Source organism: Phocoena phocoena, chromosome 3 (assembly GCF_963924675.1).
Source record: "Phocoena phocoena chromosome 3, mPhoPho1.1, whole genome shotgun sequence".
NCBI classification, from domain to species: domain Eukaryota; kingdom Metazoa; phylum Chordata; class Mammalia; order Artiodactyla; family Phocoenidae; genus Phocoena; species Phocoena phocoena.
The window spans coordinates 83,290,811-83,304,814 of record NC_089221.1 but is presented as its reverse complement, the minus strand read 5'-3'; the positions used below and the strand labels follow the sequence as shown (position 1 = coordinate 83,304,814).

The 14,004-nt window shown below is 35.6% G+C and overlaps 1 protein-coding gene across 1 annotated transcript in view; it reads left to right on the top strand.

Annotated features, from left to right (window-relative positions):
• SLCO4C1 (solute carrier organic anion transporter family member 4C1) overlaps window positions 1-2,610 on the top strand; it is a 62,254-nt gene extending 59,644 nt beyond the window's left edge. Inside the window, exons 12-13 of the mRNA XM_065874787.1 lie at window positions 323-460; window positions 2,450-2,610. Of these exons, the coding sequence (XP_065730859.1) occupies window positions 323-460; window positions 2,450-2,610 (299 nt within the window). The remainder of the gene's footprint in view (window positions 1-322; window positions 461-2,449) is intronic.
• Window positions 2,611-14,004: the final 11,394 nt, after the last annotated feature.

The following is a 14,004-nucleotide window of genomic DNA, read 5'->3' as shown; positions in this document are numbered from 1 at the left end:
GTGAATTAGAATATTTACTTAACTAAATATTAACCCAATACATGACAGAGATGTTTATTAAAATAATTTCTTGAATTGATTAGAAATATATAATATGTATAATTATTTTAGAATGTTTTATCTGCGTTTCTTTATATTCCTATTACTTGTACATGAACTGATTGATTTGCATATGGGCAGATTAATACCTATATTTATATAAAATATATACATAATCATATATAAAAAATTTGTAATTATAAACTATAATCTTCACTTATGTGTATATATATATATATATATATAAGCACTTATATATAATCTTCACATGTAATTCTTCTAGGCACAATACCTGGGCCTATTATATTTGGCATCACAATAGACAGCACATGTATTCTCTGGGATATCAACGAATGTGGAATTAAAGGAGCTTGCTGGATTTATAATAACATCAAGATGGCCTATATGCTAGTGGCCATAAGTAAGTGTGACTTTTTGATATCTTTAGAATAAATGGATTATGTCAAGAGAAAAAAATCTTATTGTTACTTACTTAGGTTTTGAAATGTTCAGTCCATGCTTTTGGATTATCCTATAGTCCTGAAGCCGAGATCATTTATCATAGCATATTATAAAAGTCTTACCTGGAGTCGGCGAGGCTCAGTCTAAAATAGAAGAGAGTAACATTTTAGCTTTCATCATATCACATATCATATAATTTTCTTTTAACAACTTCTCTCAAACTTTTTTTGGAAAGTATAACAAAAAGCTAAAAGAGAATTCTAAGAAACTGAAACGATTGTCATTTAGGCACCTGGGCTTTGGAAAGCACACAGAGCTGAGGTAGGGAAGTATTTTCTGGCTCTAAGGCAAGTTGTAAAAAACCTTTTTGTGGTTTACAAGGTTAGCCATGATGTTTAACCCTTTTTGCCTTTGGTAGTCTGTCTTCCATAGTCTTGGTTAAGCAATCAATGAAAATTAAGAATAAGGAAATAGATCAATACATCTAGTTTGAAAGAGTATGATAAAATTTAAAATTTAAAAAAACAACCTAAGAAATTAGAGTATTTAAAAATAGAGAAATTCTAGATATAAATACACACACATACAGAGTTGACCCTTGAACAACATGGGTTTGAACTGCTCGGGTCAATTTATAAGCAGATCTTTTTCAATAAATATGTACTACAGTACTGCACAGTCTTCAGGTTGGTTGAATCCACCATCTGGAACTGCAAATACAGAGGGCAGTCTGTAAAGTTATATGAGGATTTTTGACTGCATGGGTTGCCGGTGCCCCTAACCCCTGAGTTGTTCAAGAGTCAACTGTGTGTGTGTGTGTGTGTGTGTGTGTGTGTGTGTGTGTGTGTGTGTGTATTTAAAATAATGTGTGATTTTCATTGTGATTGTGGTGTGATTATTTTCGCACATGTATCAAGATAGCTTGTTTCTCCTACATGTGTTTAAATCCATAGTATGCTGTCTGAATTTATAATGACAGAATAATAAATTATCCATTGAAGAAATAAATATATAAATCTAGCAAAATAATGAGAAGATAAATATTGACTAGAATAGGCAAAATTAATCTTCCCATCACTTTTACCTGTTAAAAAACATTTTTATTCAGTGTATTTTTATGCTTAAAAATTTATTTAATTGGTTATGTTTGTACTTTTTGTCCAAAAAATATAGATAACGAATTGTTCCTTTACCTACTCTGTAGTGAATATGAGACTTTTTTTCCCCAAAACATATATACCTTTAAATATTCCAAGAACATTGTAACAGTAGTACCTATGTAATTGTTCTTCTTATAAATCTAGAAATGCTTAGCGCAGTGAGTATTCCTGTTTTTCAAATACACAGTTTGAGTAAAATATTAATGATTAACACAAATTAGCTACTGCAAAAACCTTATTGTGAGGTCATTTAATTTATTTGGCTGGCACTTTGATGCTTGTACTGTGACCAGAACTAGTTTTTCTTCAAATAACTGAGCTTAAAATCAGAGTTCTTTGAAGACAAATTGAAGCCTGTGAAGAGCATTGAATGTTATATATTCCCATAGAGGCTTTCTTTTAAGAACTCCAAAGCCTTTTTTATTTTTAGAATTACTTTTCATCATGGACATGAAAATGTTGCAACTTATTACTCAGGTTCAATGATGTCATAAGCTATTTTTCCTTGGTTAAGAATGTATTATTGTAACCAAAAATAGAATAATTATTGTACATTTTCATTGTTTAGAAAGAAAATAAGGACTAGTTCATTGAATTATGGGCAGATGTTCTATTGAAGAATAGCAACTTTCTCACTAAAGTTTTAAAAATTTAAAACATAAAACTAATTGCTTATATACTTCTCTTTAAGTAGTGAGTTTCTACTCATGAAGAATTTTTCAATGAGAATTAATTTTTGTAATAATTAAAGGCCCAAATGCATGATTAATATTTGTTTCTATATTTAGGTGTTACTTGTAAAATTACCACCATTTTCTTCAATGGGCTTGCAGTCTTTTTGTATAAACCGCCACCATTAGGCACGGATGTGCCGTATCAAAATCAGGATTCAGTTGTGACTGCGGTTTCATTAGAATGTGATCTCAGCAAAGCAGGGAATGATGGGTAAAACAGCAAAAAAGAAGATTGAAAATTGGCCTCCATCTGTAAGAATACACATTGTCACTGCAGCATTAACTATACAATATGGACAATCATATTTTAAAAATTGATATTTTATAATTAAATGTGTTTTTTGTATATGTATGGACTCTTAATTTGGTTTTGTTTTAATATAAGAAACAGACCTGTGCCTTCAAGGCCCATCAGAAGCCTCAAAACACACACACACACACACACACACACACACACACACACACACACATATACACACAGAGATACATCTAGGTACGAAATCCCCAACTAATAAACTATACTAGAAACATAAAACCAATGATTAGTTAAAAGTTTACATTTTAAAAACAAAGTGATGTTTCTATCCCTCTTACAACTTGTCTTATCTTAATTATCATTGCCAACAGTTTGGGCTTTTTTAGAAAATTTATGGTGTAAAAATTTAGGTTCATCAAGTTTATGTTCGAAGTTTCAAGAACTGTTATTGAAAGACCATGAATTTAAAACCATCTAAATAATATTATTTGATTTTAAATATACATATACTAATCTGTCCTGGATTTATTACAGAAAGTTACTGAACTATTAGAATATTGGTTAATTACCTTCTTTGTGTCCCAGTACATAGTGAATTCAGAAATATTAGCATTGTATGCACATATCTTCACTTTAACTCAAGAATTCCAGAAAGTGATTTGTTGATATTGCTGATTTTTAACACTTACCTCTTATTACTCTATGATAGTTTTATTCAATAACATGTCTTCCAGAGGGATGTGCCAGCTTCAGTAAAGAAAAGTGCCAATTAGACAGGAAAAGATCTCTTTTTTTTTAATGGCTTACATGCATTTTATTGATATTCTTTGAAAAGATTTCTTAATGAACTACTGATCAATGTTTGTATACTCAGTACTTTAACTTTTCTCATTTTCAAAACTGATCACCTTTAACTTTTCTCATTTTAAAAACTGATCACCTAGTACATTCCTTATAGCACTTCAGTAGTGCTTTGCTCATAGTAGGCACGTATTATTGTTGTTTGATTAAAACATTGAACTCTACTCTTTAACTGATCCACTTATTTAAAGATTAAGTATTTCACATATATGATAACATTATAATTCCATTTTTTCAGATCAGACTTAGGCCAACTTTGTCTACTCAGAATGTGGAGGAGATAGATCAGTGAACATCAATAAAAATAACTGCTACCTGGTCAAGAATTTTACTGATTAAGAGAAGTGCTGAAGTTCATACCCATTTGAAATTTCATAAAATATGGCTACTAATTTAATAAGATTCATTATCAGCTTTTTCCTAGGTTAGCTTTTTACAAGTAGTGTTTTATATACACTGTGATCAGAATAACAAAAAGAGTAAAGGCCTGATAGGAGACCAGGATCAGAAGCATTAGTACTTCACAGAGTTTAGGAGATTATGTTTGGTGGTAATTAGTGGCCAGTGATGATTCAAGAAATGAGTAGCATTTATAAATTGAAATGCAAGAAGGAATGCATTAGAGTTAGGCAAGCAAGCACACTTGAATATTAGAGAATTATAGGAGCAGTGGGTCAGGAATCAGAGGGACAGACCTACTTAAACCAGGAACATATAAACGCCAGAGATTGAAGCCAGATGGGTGGTCAAAAACCCAGGTATTTGAGAAGCAGGAAATTCATAACAACCAAAGAGACAGTTCAAGGTAGGCAGGGGAGCAAACACGTGATACCTCAATTCAGAAGCAGTCTCCCTCCCACCCAGACGGACACATTTTAAATTCCTCTTCGAGCCAAGGCTAAAAGGAGATTTTAGGCTTTCTATATCCTATACGTAGAAGTAGGGAATTGAAACATTTTCTAGCTGTAAAATAATGACAAATCCTCAGGAACTCATTATTAGAGATGTGAAACAACAGAAAGAGAGGAAACAATAATTATAAAACATATTAGTCTAAAGCCACTTAATTTAGAGAAAAGAAAAAAAATCACCCCACTCATAGTTCGATGAATAAGTCACTAAATAATTGGCATTCATAATGATTTTTAGTTATCAAGGCTTTCACTGTATTCAGCATATGCAATTTTAAAGATGATAAACATTTTTACAAAGCTTTAAATGAAAATGATTAAAGTCAAAATAATTTTGGCACTTGAAAGAAGTCAGACTTTTATTTATAACATACATATTTACAAAGAACACCTTCTCTTATGATAGGGCAGTATAGACACTACTGTAATTTATAAACATTGTTTATACTTTTGGATTTACCTAGATTATATGAGTTGGTATTATGCTACTCTTAGAACATAATTTTTCATAATATGTATTTTTCACAGTTTATAATGATTTTTAAGTAAGTCTGAATCTGTAAGTTGACTATGGTGATTTTTGTACATAATTGGATATATGTCTTAAAATTTAACATTTGGATTTTCTTAATTGTAGGAAATACAAATGTAAAACTCTTATACATGGAAATAACTGTATATAATTGTTTAGCTATGTAAAGTGACAGAAAATACAAGTAAAATTTTGGCTCTTATTTTTTTCAAGATTTTCTTTATTATAAATAATTATGTAAAAAATATATATATTTTTAAAATATCAAAATGTTTGTATTAGTTTGTTTTAAGTGTTTAACCTTATTAAATGTCACAGATTATGAAATATGATTTGTCTCTGTTTATGTATACACATACATTTGATGGCTGGGAGAGGGAAAATCAGTGTACTTTTGAAGTCGGTGAATGTAATTTAATTAATCCAGTGATTTCTGCTATCCCAATGGATGTATTTAATTCAATATAAGCCATTCCTTATGAAATATAGTCTAAAATTCTTTCATATAACATTTTCCATGTAAGACAGATGAATATATAGGATTTATATGAGTAGGATATGTGTTACAGATGGTTTATTGTGAAGTATCTGACACCGAAAGTAATATGTCTTGGAAAGGTTATATTTAATTCATCTTGGGTTATCAAAATTCTCAGTACAATATCTTTAAAGAAATCAAATTGGACATTAATTTGAGATGTAATATCTTTTCCCCTCACTATAGCACATTCAGGTTCCTTTAGCCTTTTTTGTATGTACCCCAAACAATAAACATATGTTACATGTGAGTGATGAAAAATAACTAAGAAATCAAAAACAGATCTGGTAAATTGGATCAAAACATTTTAGAATTTTAACTAAAATGAATATAGCTTATAAAGATTATCAAGAATTGACATTCTAGTTTTTTCTTTTTAGATTTAACTTGTCTATTTTTAAAATTTTATTTTGTAATATTTTAGACTCTTAAAAAGTTGTAAAAATAATACAATTCCCCTATAAGCTTTACTCAGCTTCCCCTAATATTGACATTTTACATATCCATAGAACAATGACCTAAACCAGGAAATCAGTTAATACCACATCTGCAAAAGGGCGTGGCAGAACTATTTACTATGATGGTAGTTTTATTTTTGAATTGTTGAACTATGCACATTAAAATGGTACATTTTGCCATATGTAAATTATGCCCCCAAAGAGTTGATTTGCAAAGAAGAAATGATATTAGAAACAATGTTAAAAAAACAACTATTGCTGGGTGTTTCGAAGTCAAATGAGAAAGCCTAAGAGAATCACGCTAGTGATGAGGGTATTTCTAAGAAAGGAGGCTGGTATCTCCTCCTTACTTGGATGTTTGCTGAGTTCAGTCCCTCCCGTCAGAATGGAGTATGTACCCCAACATGTTAAGGCAGGACAGGAACACAGAACTGGGTTCCTGGCTTAAGCTGAGGGATCACAATGCAAAGAGAGGAAGCCTCAGAGGGTTAGATGCACTCATAACATCTGAAAATGAGAATTTCCCATGTGCCATGAGATCATGAGATGCCATGAAATGTGACATTCTCGAGCAGCCCTGATGGGACTCTGCCCAAAAGAGCTGCCTGCTATGAGGGCCTACTACAGGAAGAAAGTAAGGTGGGTAGGTCTGTAAGAAATCAACTCAAGGGAGCGTCAGCCTGCCTGGGAATTGATAATTTCAGATGTCAGTATTGACCCACAATTGCACCCCATTGTTAAACCAGCTTTTATAGACTTGCCATAATGGAGGGCATGGAGGTCAGCCAGGGCTAGTCAAGAGAAAATTATGTAGGTCCTGGTGGTGTCAGGTTTTCGCCTCTCTTCCTCTATTCCTTCCACCCCTTCCTCAGTGCACAAGAATACAGAAGATGAAAAGTCAAGATCTCCCTTGACTTACAACAGGGTTATGTCCTGATAAACCCACTGTAAGTTGAAAGTATTGTAAGTCAAAAATATGTTTAATACACCTATCTATCAAACATCATGACTTAGCCTATCTTAAAGGCACTCAGAACACATATTAGCCTACAGTTGGGCAACATCCTGTACACGAAGCCTATTTTATAATAAAGTGTTGATTTTATTGAATTCTGAATTCCACAAAGTGAAAACAGAATGGTTGTATGAGTACAAAATGGTTGTATCGTTTACCTCAGTGACCACGTGACTGGGAGCTGTGGCGGCTGCTGCCCACGTGGCAGCAGAGTATCTACAACATATCGCTGGCCTGGGAGAAGATCAAAATTCAAAAGTCGAAGTACAATTTCTACTGAATTACTATCACTTTCCCACCATCCTGATCTCAGAGAGACGGCAGTGAGTGGTCCTGAAAAGAGATCTTAGTTCCCTGCCCAGGAATTGAACCTGGGTAGCCTGGATGAAAACCAGGAATCCTAGTCACTAGACCACCAGGGGCTGGAGGCTAGAAGCAAACTGGCCCTGGCTCTTTCCCCTATTTGAAAGCAAGAATGTTTCAAGGAGGCAAAAACTGTAAAAACAGGTACAAAGTTTATTATTAAAGACACAGCACAATGTATGGGAGAGCACACAGAGAAACAGTTTAGGACTGAAGCTAGGCAGAGATACACACCCGGAGAGAAAGGGTGTGGGCGTCTTCTCTACTGAGGAGGAGCTCAGTAAGTCAGAAACTAGGCAGAGATACACACGCGGAGAGGAGCGTGGGCGTCTTAAATGAGGAGCGCAGGAAAGAGGTGATTTAAATCACTTACATAGGACAGTCCTTCCGGGTCTTTGTTTACTTTGGCCAATTGTTTGTTTCTTTTTTCCCACATGTGACCTGTTCTAGGATCCTCCCCAACATGCGTGCGCAAATTTTTGCTAAGATGGATCCCACCACAGAGGCCTGTGGGTGCGTATCCACACTTATTATGGGGTGGCGGCCCCTCCCTTTTTGACCCCCAGGGAGCCTTCCTGCGCATGTGCAGACAGGGAAGTTTTCCTTGACCTCAGGAGTGGTCATCTTATCTCTTTACTTGAGCAGAGCTCAGCTTCTGCGACTAGCTTTGTCTTGGAGTGTCTGGGTGAGAACAAAGCTTCAGTTTTACTCCACCTGACAGGCACCAGCTGTCCAGCCCAGGGGCCCATCTATCTCCTACCTCAGTCCTAAAGTTGAAAAAACGGTAAGTGGAACCATCGTAAGTTGGGACCCGTCTGTAGTGAGGAATTTAACCTACTGCTCTTATTAGGATTCTTTTCCACAAGTCAGTTCTAATTCGAGGGCCAGAGAGAAATGGAACCTTTCTGATACCTAAAAATGGCCACATAGCTATGGAATCTATCCAAGAATGTTTTCAAGGGGTAGAGCTAGCAGATCCTGCAGAATGTACTTGAAGGTAACAATGGGATTAAAATGTTTTTCATGAGTTTCACCTTTTTGAATTACTGTACTATTTTTGTATCCTTTTACTTATTCAAAGGAAATAAACATTATGGGTTTAGTATATTTCTTCCTCTCTAACCTGTGAAAATATTTATTTCTTAACTTTTTGAAATTCATTAACTAGTGTTTGGATTGAGTTGTTGGCTAAGATGACTATAATTGAAGTCACCTGTGGAACTTTAAAACAATGTTCAAGCCCCATCCAGGACCAATTAAATTCGTTAAAAATTTCCTAGGTGATTGTTAAAGTGAAATCAGGGCTGGAAACTTCTGAATATGAACTAACACATTGAGGAAGATGGGGGAAGAGCATGAATCGCATTTTGTGGTCAGTGATTTAATTATGTTTTCTTATTTCTAATTTTGGTCTCTAAGAAAATACAAGTTTGGTTTGAAAGTAAAGGAGAAAGAAGAAATAATTGGGTAATTTTGCTGCTGGGGCTTTCTTCTCAAAACACAGAAGCAGGGACTTCCCTGGTGGCACAGTGGTTGAGGGTCCGCCTGCCGATGCAGGGGACCACGGGTTCGTGCCCTGGTCCGGGAAGATCCCGCATGCCGCGGAGTGGCTAGGCCTGTGAGCTATGGCCGCTGAGCCTGCGCGTCCGGAGCCTGTGCTCTGCTGCAACAGGTGAGGCCACAACAGTGAGAGGCCCGTGTACCGCAAAAAACAAAAAACAAAAAAACACAGAAGCATGTCTTCTCTGGGATGCAGTAAAGTGAGTTGTGGAAGAAAGGGTGCCAGTAAGTTGGAAAGCAATGGAGAGAAATTACCTGTTCTAAAGTTTTCCCAGGGCTATTCCTTTCAGAAATAAAAAATTAGAGACAGCACTTGATGAATTCCTTTTCTTGTACTAGCGAGGTACTTCAGTAATAATGTGGACCTAACATTTACTACAGCCTGTTTCATGGAGGGATCCAAGAATAGTGGGGTTGAGTGCATGGCATCATGTGGTGATGGGACATGAGAAATTCTGATAAATAAAGTAAAACAGAGCAGATTTGACATAACTAAGTGGAGAGGAGAAAGACAGTGACAGACATAAAACAAAGACATCCTGGCACATGCTCCTCAGCAATATTCCTGAGATCCTTTAAAGAATATGGAAAAAACGGATCCATCTGGTTTCCCAATGACAGGACACTGACTGGTCTTTGCTACTTGTCAGCAAAGCAGAACCTTGCCCACGGAAAGGAAAAATACATCACTGATTCAAATGTATCTGAATTTTTTTCCTTCTGCTCTCTCTTTCCCTTGCTTTATATACATCCTGCTTTTGCCTTGGTTAGACTAAATCAGGTTATTGTTGGCTTTCTTCTTTCTATAAGTAAGTGGTGTAATGATAATTACCATAGGTCTTTGACAAGGAATTTGACGTTCTGAAAATCATAAGCAGCAAACCTGTTGGGTAACACTACTCATGAAAACACTTTAAAAAAATATAGCAAAGATCAGGTAAATTCTAGTGAAAATGAGGCTGCTTTTGCTTATTGAAAATATCAGTTTTGTTTATCTCTTGGGTATGAGGAAATGAGCTGGACATGTTACACATTTTATACTCACTACAGTCCTATCAATTGTTTCACATGTGAGACAACTAAAGCCTAGGGAAATTAAGTTTTCAAGGCCACAAAGCTAATAAGTGTCAGAGCTAGAACTTGAATCCAGGTATCTTTGGCTCCAAAGCTTAGGCTTTTTCTTTTTCATTGGAACATGCTGAGGTTATTAGATTTAAACAAACAAACAAACAAAAAACCTCAAACACATATTTTAGTTAGGTGATTACCCAATATAATAATAGAATAATAATTCTAAAATTATATTTTATGAAGTTATAGTCGGTAAGCAAATTTAAGGCACTTAGACATGAAAATAAGCTGGTCTCCAGAAAAAGTGTTAAAATCCTTTCATAGCCTTTCCAGGCTTGCAATTTATATTTTTACCAGCAGATGGTAGTGTTGGCTTGGCTACCACAGTAAAGGTGGTTTGATTTTTGAACCTTTTCTTAATTTTCTTTTTTTAACATCTTTATTGGAATATAATTGCTTTACAATGGTGTGTTAGTTTCTGCTTTATAACAAAGTGAATCAGCTATACATATACATATACATATATCCCCATATCTCTTCCCTCTTGCATCTCCCTCCTCTCACCCTCCCTATCCCACCCCTTTAGGTGGTCACAAAGCGCCTACCTCATCTCCCTGTGCTGTGCAGCTGTTTCCCACTAGCTACCTATTTTACATTTGGTAGTGTATATATGTCCATGCCACGCTCTCATTTTGTCGCAGCTTACCCTTCCCCCTCCCCGTGTTCTCAAGTCCATTCTCTAGTAGGTCTGCGTCTTTATTCCCATCCAGCCCCTAGGTTCTTCATAACCTTTTTTTTTTTTTTTAGATTCCATATACATGTGTTAGCATATGGTATTTGTTTTTCTCTTTCTGACTTACTCTGTATGACAGACTGTAGGTCCATCCACCTCACTACAAATAACTCAATTTAGTTTCCTTTTATGGCTGACTAATATTCCATTGTATATATGTGCCACATCTTCTTTATCCATTCATCCGATGATGAACACTTAGGTTGCTTCCATCTCCTGGCTTTTGTTAATAGAGCTGCAATGAACATTTTGGTACATGACTCTTTTTGAATTATGGTTTTCTCAGGATATATGCCCAGTAGTGGGATTGCTGGGTCATATGGTAGTTCTATTTTTAGTTTTTTAAGGAACCTCCATAATGTTTCCATGGTGGCTGCATCAATTCACATTCCCACCAACAGTGCAAGAGGTGAACGTTTTCTTGATGGAGGATTCTTTCTGGCTCTTTGGTAAAAATTACATTTTCATTTATTCATTTCCTATCCTTTTAGTAATTTTGCCAGAATTCTTTTCTCATGCAGATCATTGGAAATATTTCCAGTTGGAAGTGACACTATTCAGTAACTAACAAGAATTATTTGGCAAATGCAGCAGAACGGTTTTCACTATGCTGACTTTACCCGGTTAGAAATACGACGGCACATATTTCTGATTTCATGGGTTTTGTCTCCAGATATTGACCAAGAGTGAATTTTTCATATTATTCTATATTTTATTTTAAAATACCAAAAAGCTATTTAAATTATCTTTCATAAAAAGAATTTGATCCTTAAAAAGCATAGAAAAAACCCCCCAAAATAATAAATTTCAAAATTTTGTTCAGATTGTCTTTCCATGGGTAAGCATGAATTCTGTACATCCTGAAATTATTAACATTCTTTTACTGTTAGGCTGGCATTTCATCCCATCAGTATCTGTAAGACCTTCTCCAAATCGAATTAAAAAGAACAAGTCTGAGATGAGAACATAAATAATATGCTCTCATACTTTATACTTGCTATTAAAAGGAGATATCAGTTGTGTTTATAATGCTCAAACGCTTTTTGGCTAGCCAAGAAATGCATTATGTTATATGTAGTTTTTTTACAAAACTGCCTCTTAAGGTTTTCTTTTTAAGCCAATAGGGGCTTTAGTATGCAGTTTTGTGACTGAAGTTACTCTCCTCAAAAGTAAAGCAATTAGGGCTTCCCTGGTGGCGCAGTGGTTGGGGAGTCCGCCTGCCGATGCAGAGGACACGGGTTCGTGAGTCGGTCCGGGAAGATCCTATATGTCGTGGAGCGGCTGGTCCCGTGAGCCATGGCCGCTGAGCCTGCGCGTCCGGAGCCTGTGCTCCGCAACGGGAGAGGCCACAACAGTCAGAGGCCTAAGTACCAAAAAAAAAAAAAAAAAGTAAAGCAATTAAAGGTTTAAACGAAAAGTCAGAACATTCAGCTTCCAGAAACGTTTATTGACAGTTTACTTAATGCCAGGAACCCTAAAAATTGGGGGTTGGGGTGGAATGAGAAAGAGAAAGAGATTGAGAGAGAGGCCATCTGTCTGTATTCCTTAGGGGCTTGTGGACTTTAGTAAATAGAACTGTATTTAATCAATTATATTAAAATACAGTTCAATGTTATTACCAGGCATTTTTTGTAGAGGAGATTGATGTCAAGCATAACACAGATAACATGGAAGTAGAGCCCCTCCCCTCTCACCCGCCATTCGCAAGCCGGTGCTTACAGTTAATAAATATATGGGAGTGTAATATGGTGTTACAAATTGTTACCAGAACACACAATGGGAGCGACACAACAAGTCATGCAGGGCAGTGACAGCTGTGTTAGTGATTCAGAAGGTGATGGATTGATGTAACGTTACAAAGCAATGCCTGATCACAAATGATTTGCACTGCTCTGTGCCCCAACTGGTTCAGTCAGAGCTGTCTCCATAAAGGAACATACATTTCAAAGCCCTGATTATGCATCCTAACCTCATTTTCCACAGGTGATAGTGCTTTTTGCTTTTCAGAGTAGACAGAGACTATTAAATAGGACTGTTCTCAGCTTCTGTTTACATCTCGTTACACCCTGTTTACAAATTAACGTTTATCTTTCATTCCATTTCAGTGGAAAAGAGGTCGTTTTTAAGTTATCTACCAACCTAGTCCCTTCATTCTATTCTGAAGGCCCCCTGATCTTCTTAGGACATTGCTCAATTTTCCTCTGTTCTGTGGAATATATTAATCTCTCTCTGTTCCATTTCTTTCACATCTAAAGAGTTCAGAGTTTCCCCTTCTGTAGGACATTATCTTTCTCCCTCCTGCTTTCCAAATGTCCAAGTCCAGCCCTGATCAGCCATTAAATATTTAGGGTTTTAGTGGACACCTCTCGGGCTGAATCACAGGCATCATAAACTCAATTTGTCAGCTGCCGAACTCACCATCTGCCCTGCCCCTCCCTCTTTTCTTACCTCTCTCTTTTCTCTATTTTGATTGATGACTGGATCCAGCTGAATCCCAGACACCTGCCTTTGCATTGTAAACCTGTCAGCATCCTTTTCTAAATCCATAAACAATCCCTATCTCTACAACTGATTATAAACTAGCAACAAATAGTGCATATGACTATAATTTCAAGGAAAAAAAATAACATACAAACACAGTTTTAAATTTCTTCAATAAATATGTATTGGGTCATACTATGTGAAAGTAGAATAAACAAAATGCCATGTCTACATCTAGAGTAAATTTTTATTTCTTCATTATCTATATGTATTGTCAAGAGACAATTGAATTTTAAACAATCAAGAACGATAATACTAAATTTAATTTCTTGGCTTAATTTTTATTTTCAAACATTATTTCATGAATGTATGATAATTTAATAATCTGAAATATGAATTACTTGATGATATAAACTGTCAGTGGAAATGCTTATTCTCTTAAATTCTTATTTCCCAGCTCCACAGTACTCAGCTGATTGGCCAGAGGTGGGAAAAAACTATGAAATAAAATCAATGATTTTGAATATTTTTTTAATAATTTTATCAGGCATTAGGGTATCAAAGCAAAAATTGCTCTAGCAAAGTTAAACAGGAAAGGAAGACTTTATTCAAGATTGTTGCAATAGGGGAGAGACAGACAAATACCAAATTCAGTCTGAACTCAGCTCTGCAGAAAGAAAAGGTGGTGTGGTTTGTAAGAGGTGGGGTGAGGGGAAGATATAGGCCACCTGTGTTTGCCAATGGGCTTTATTTAACCCAAGGAAAAGTAA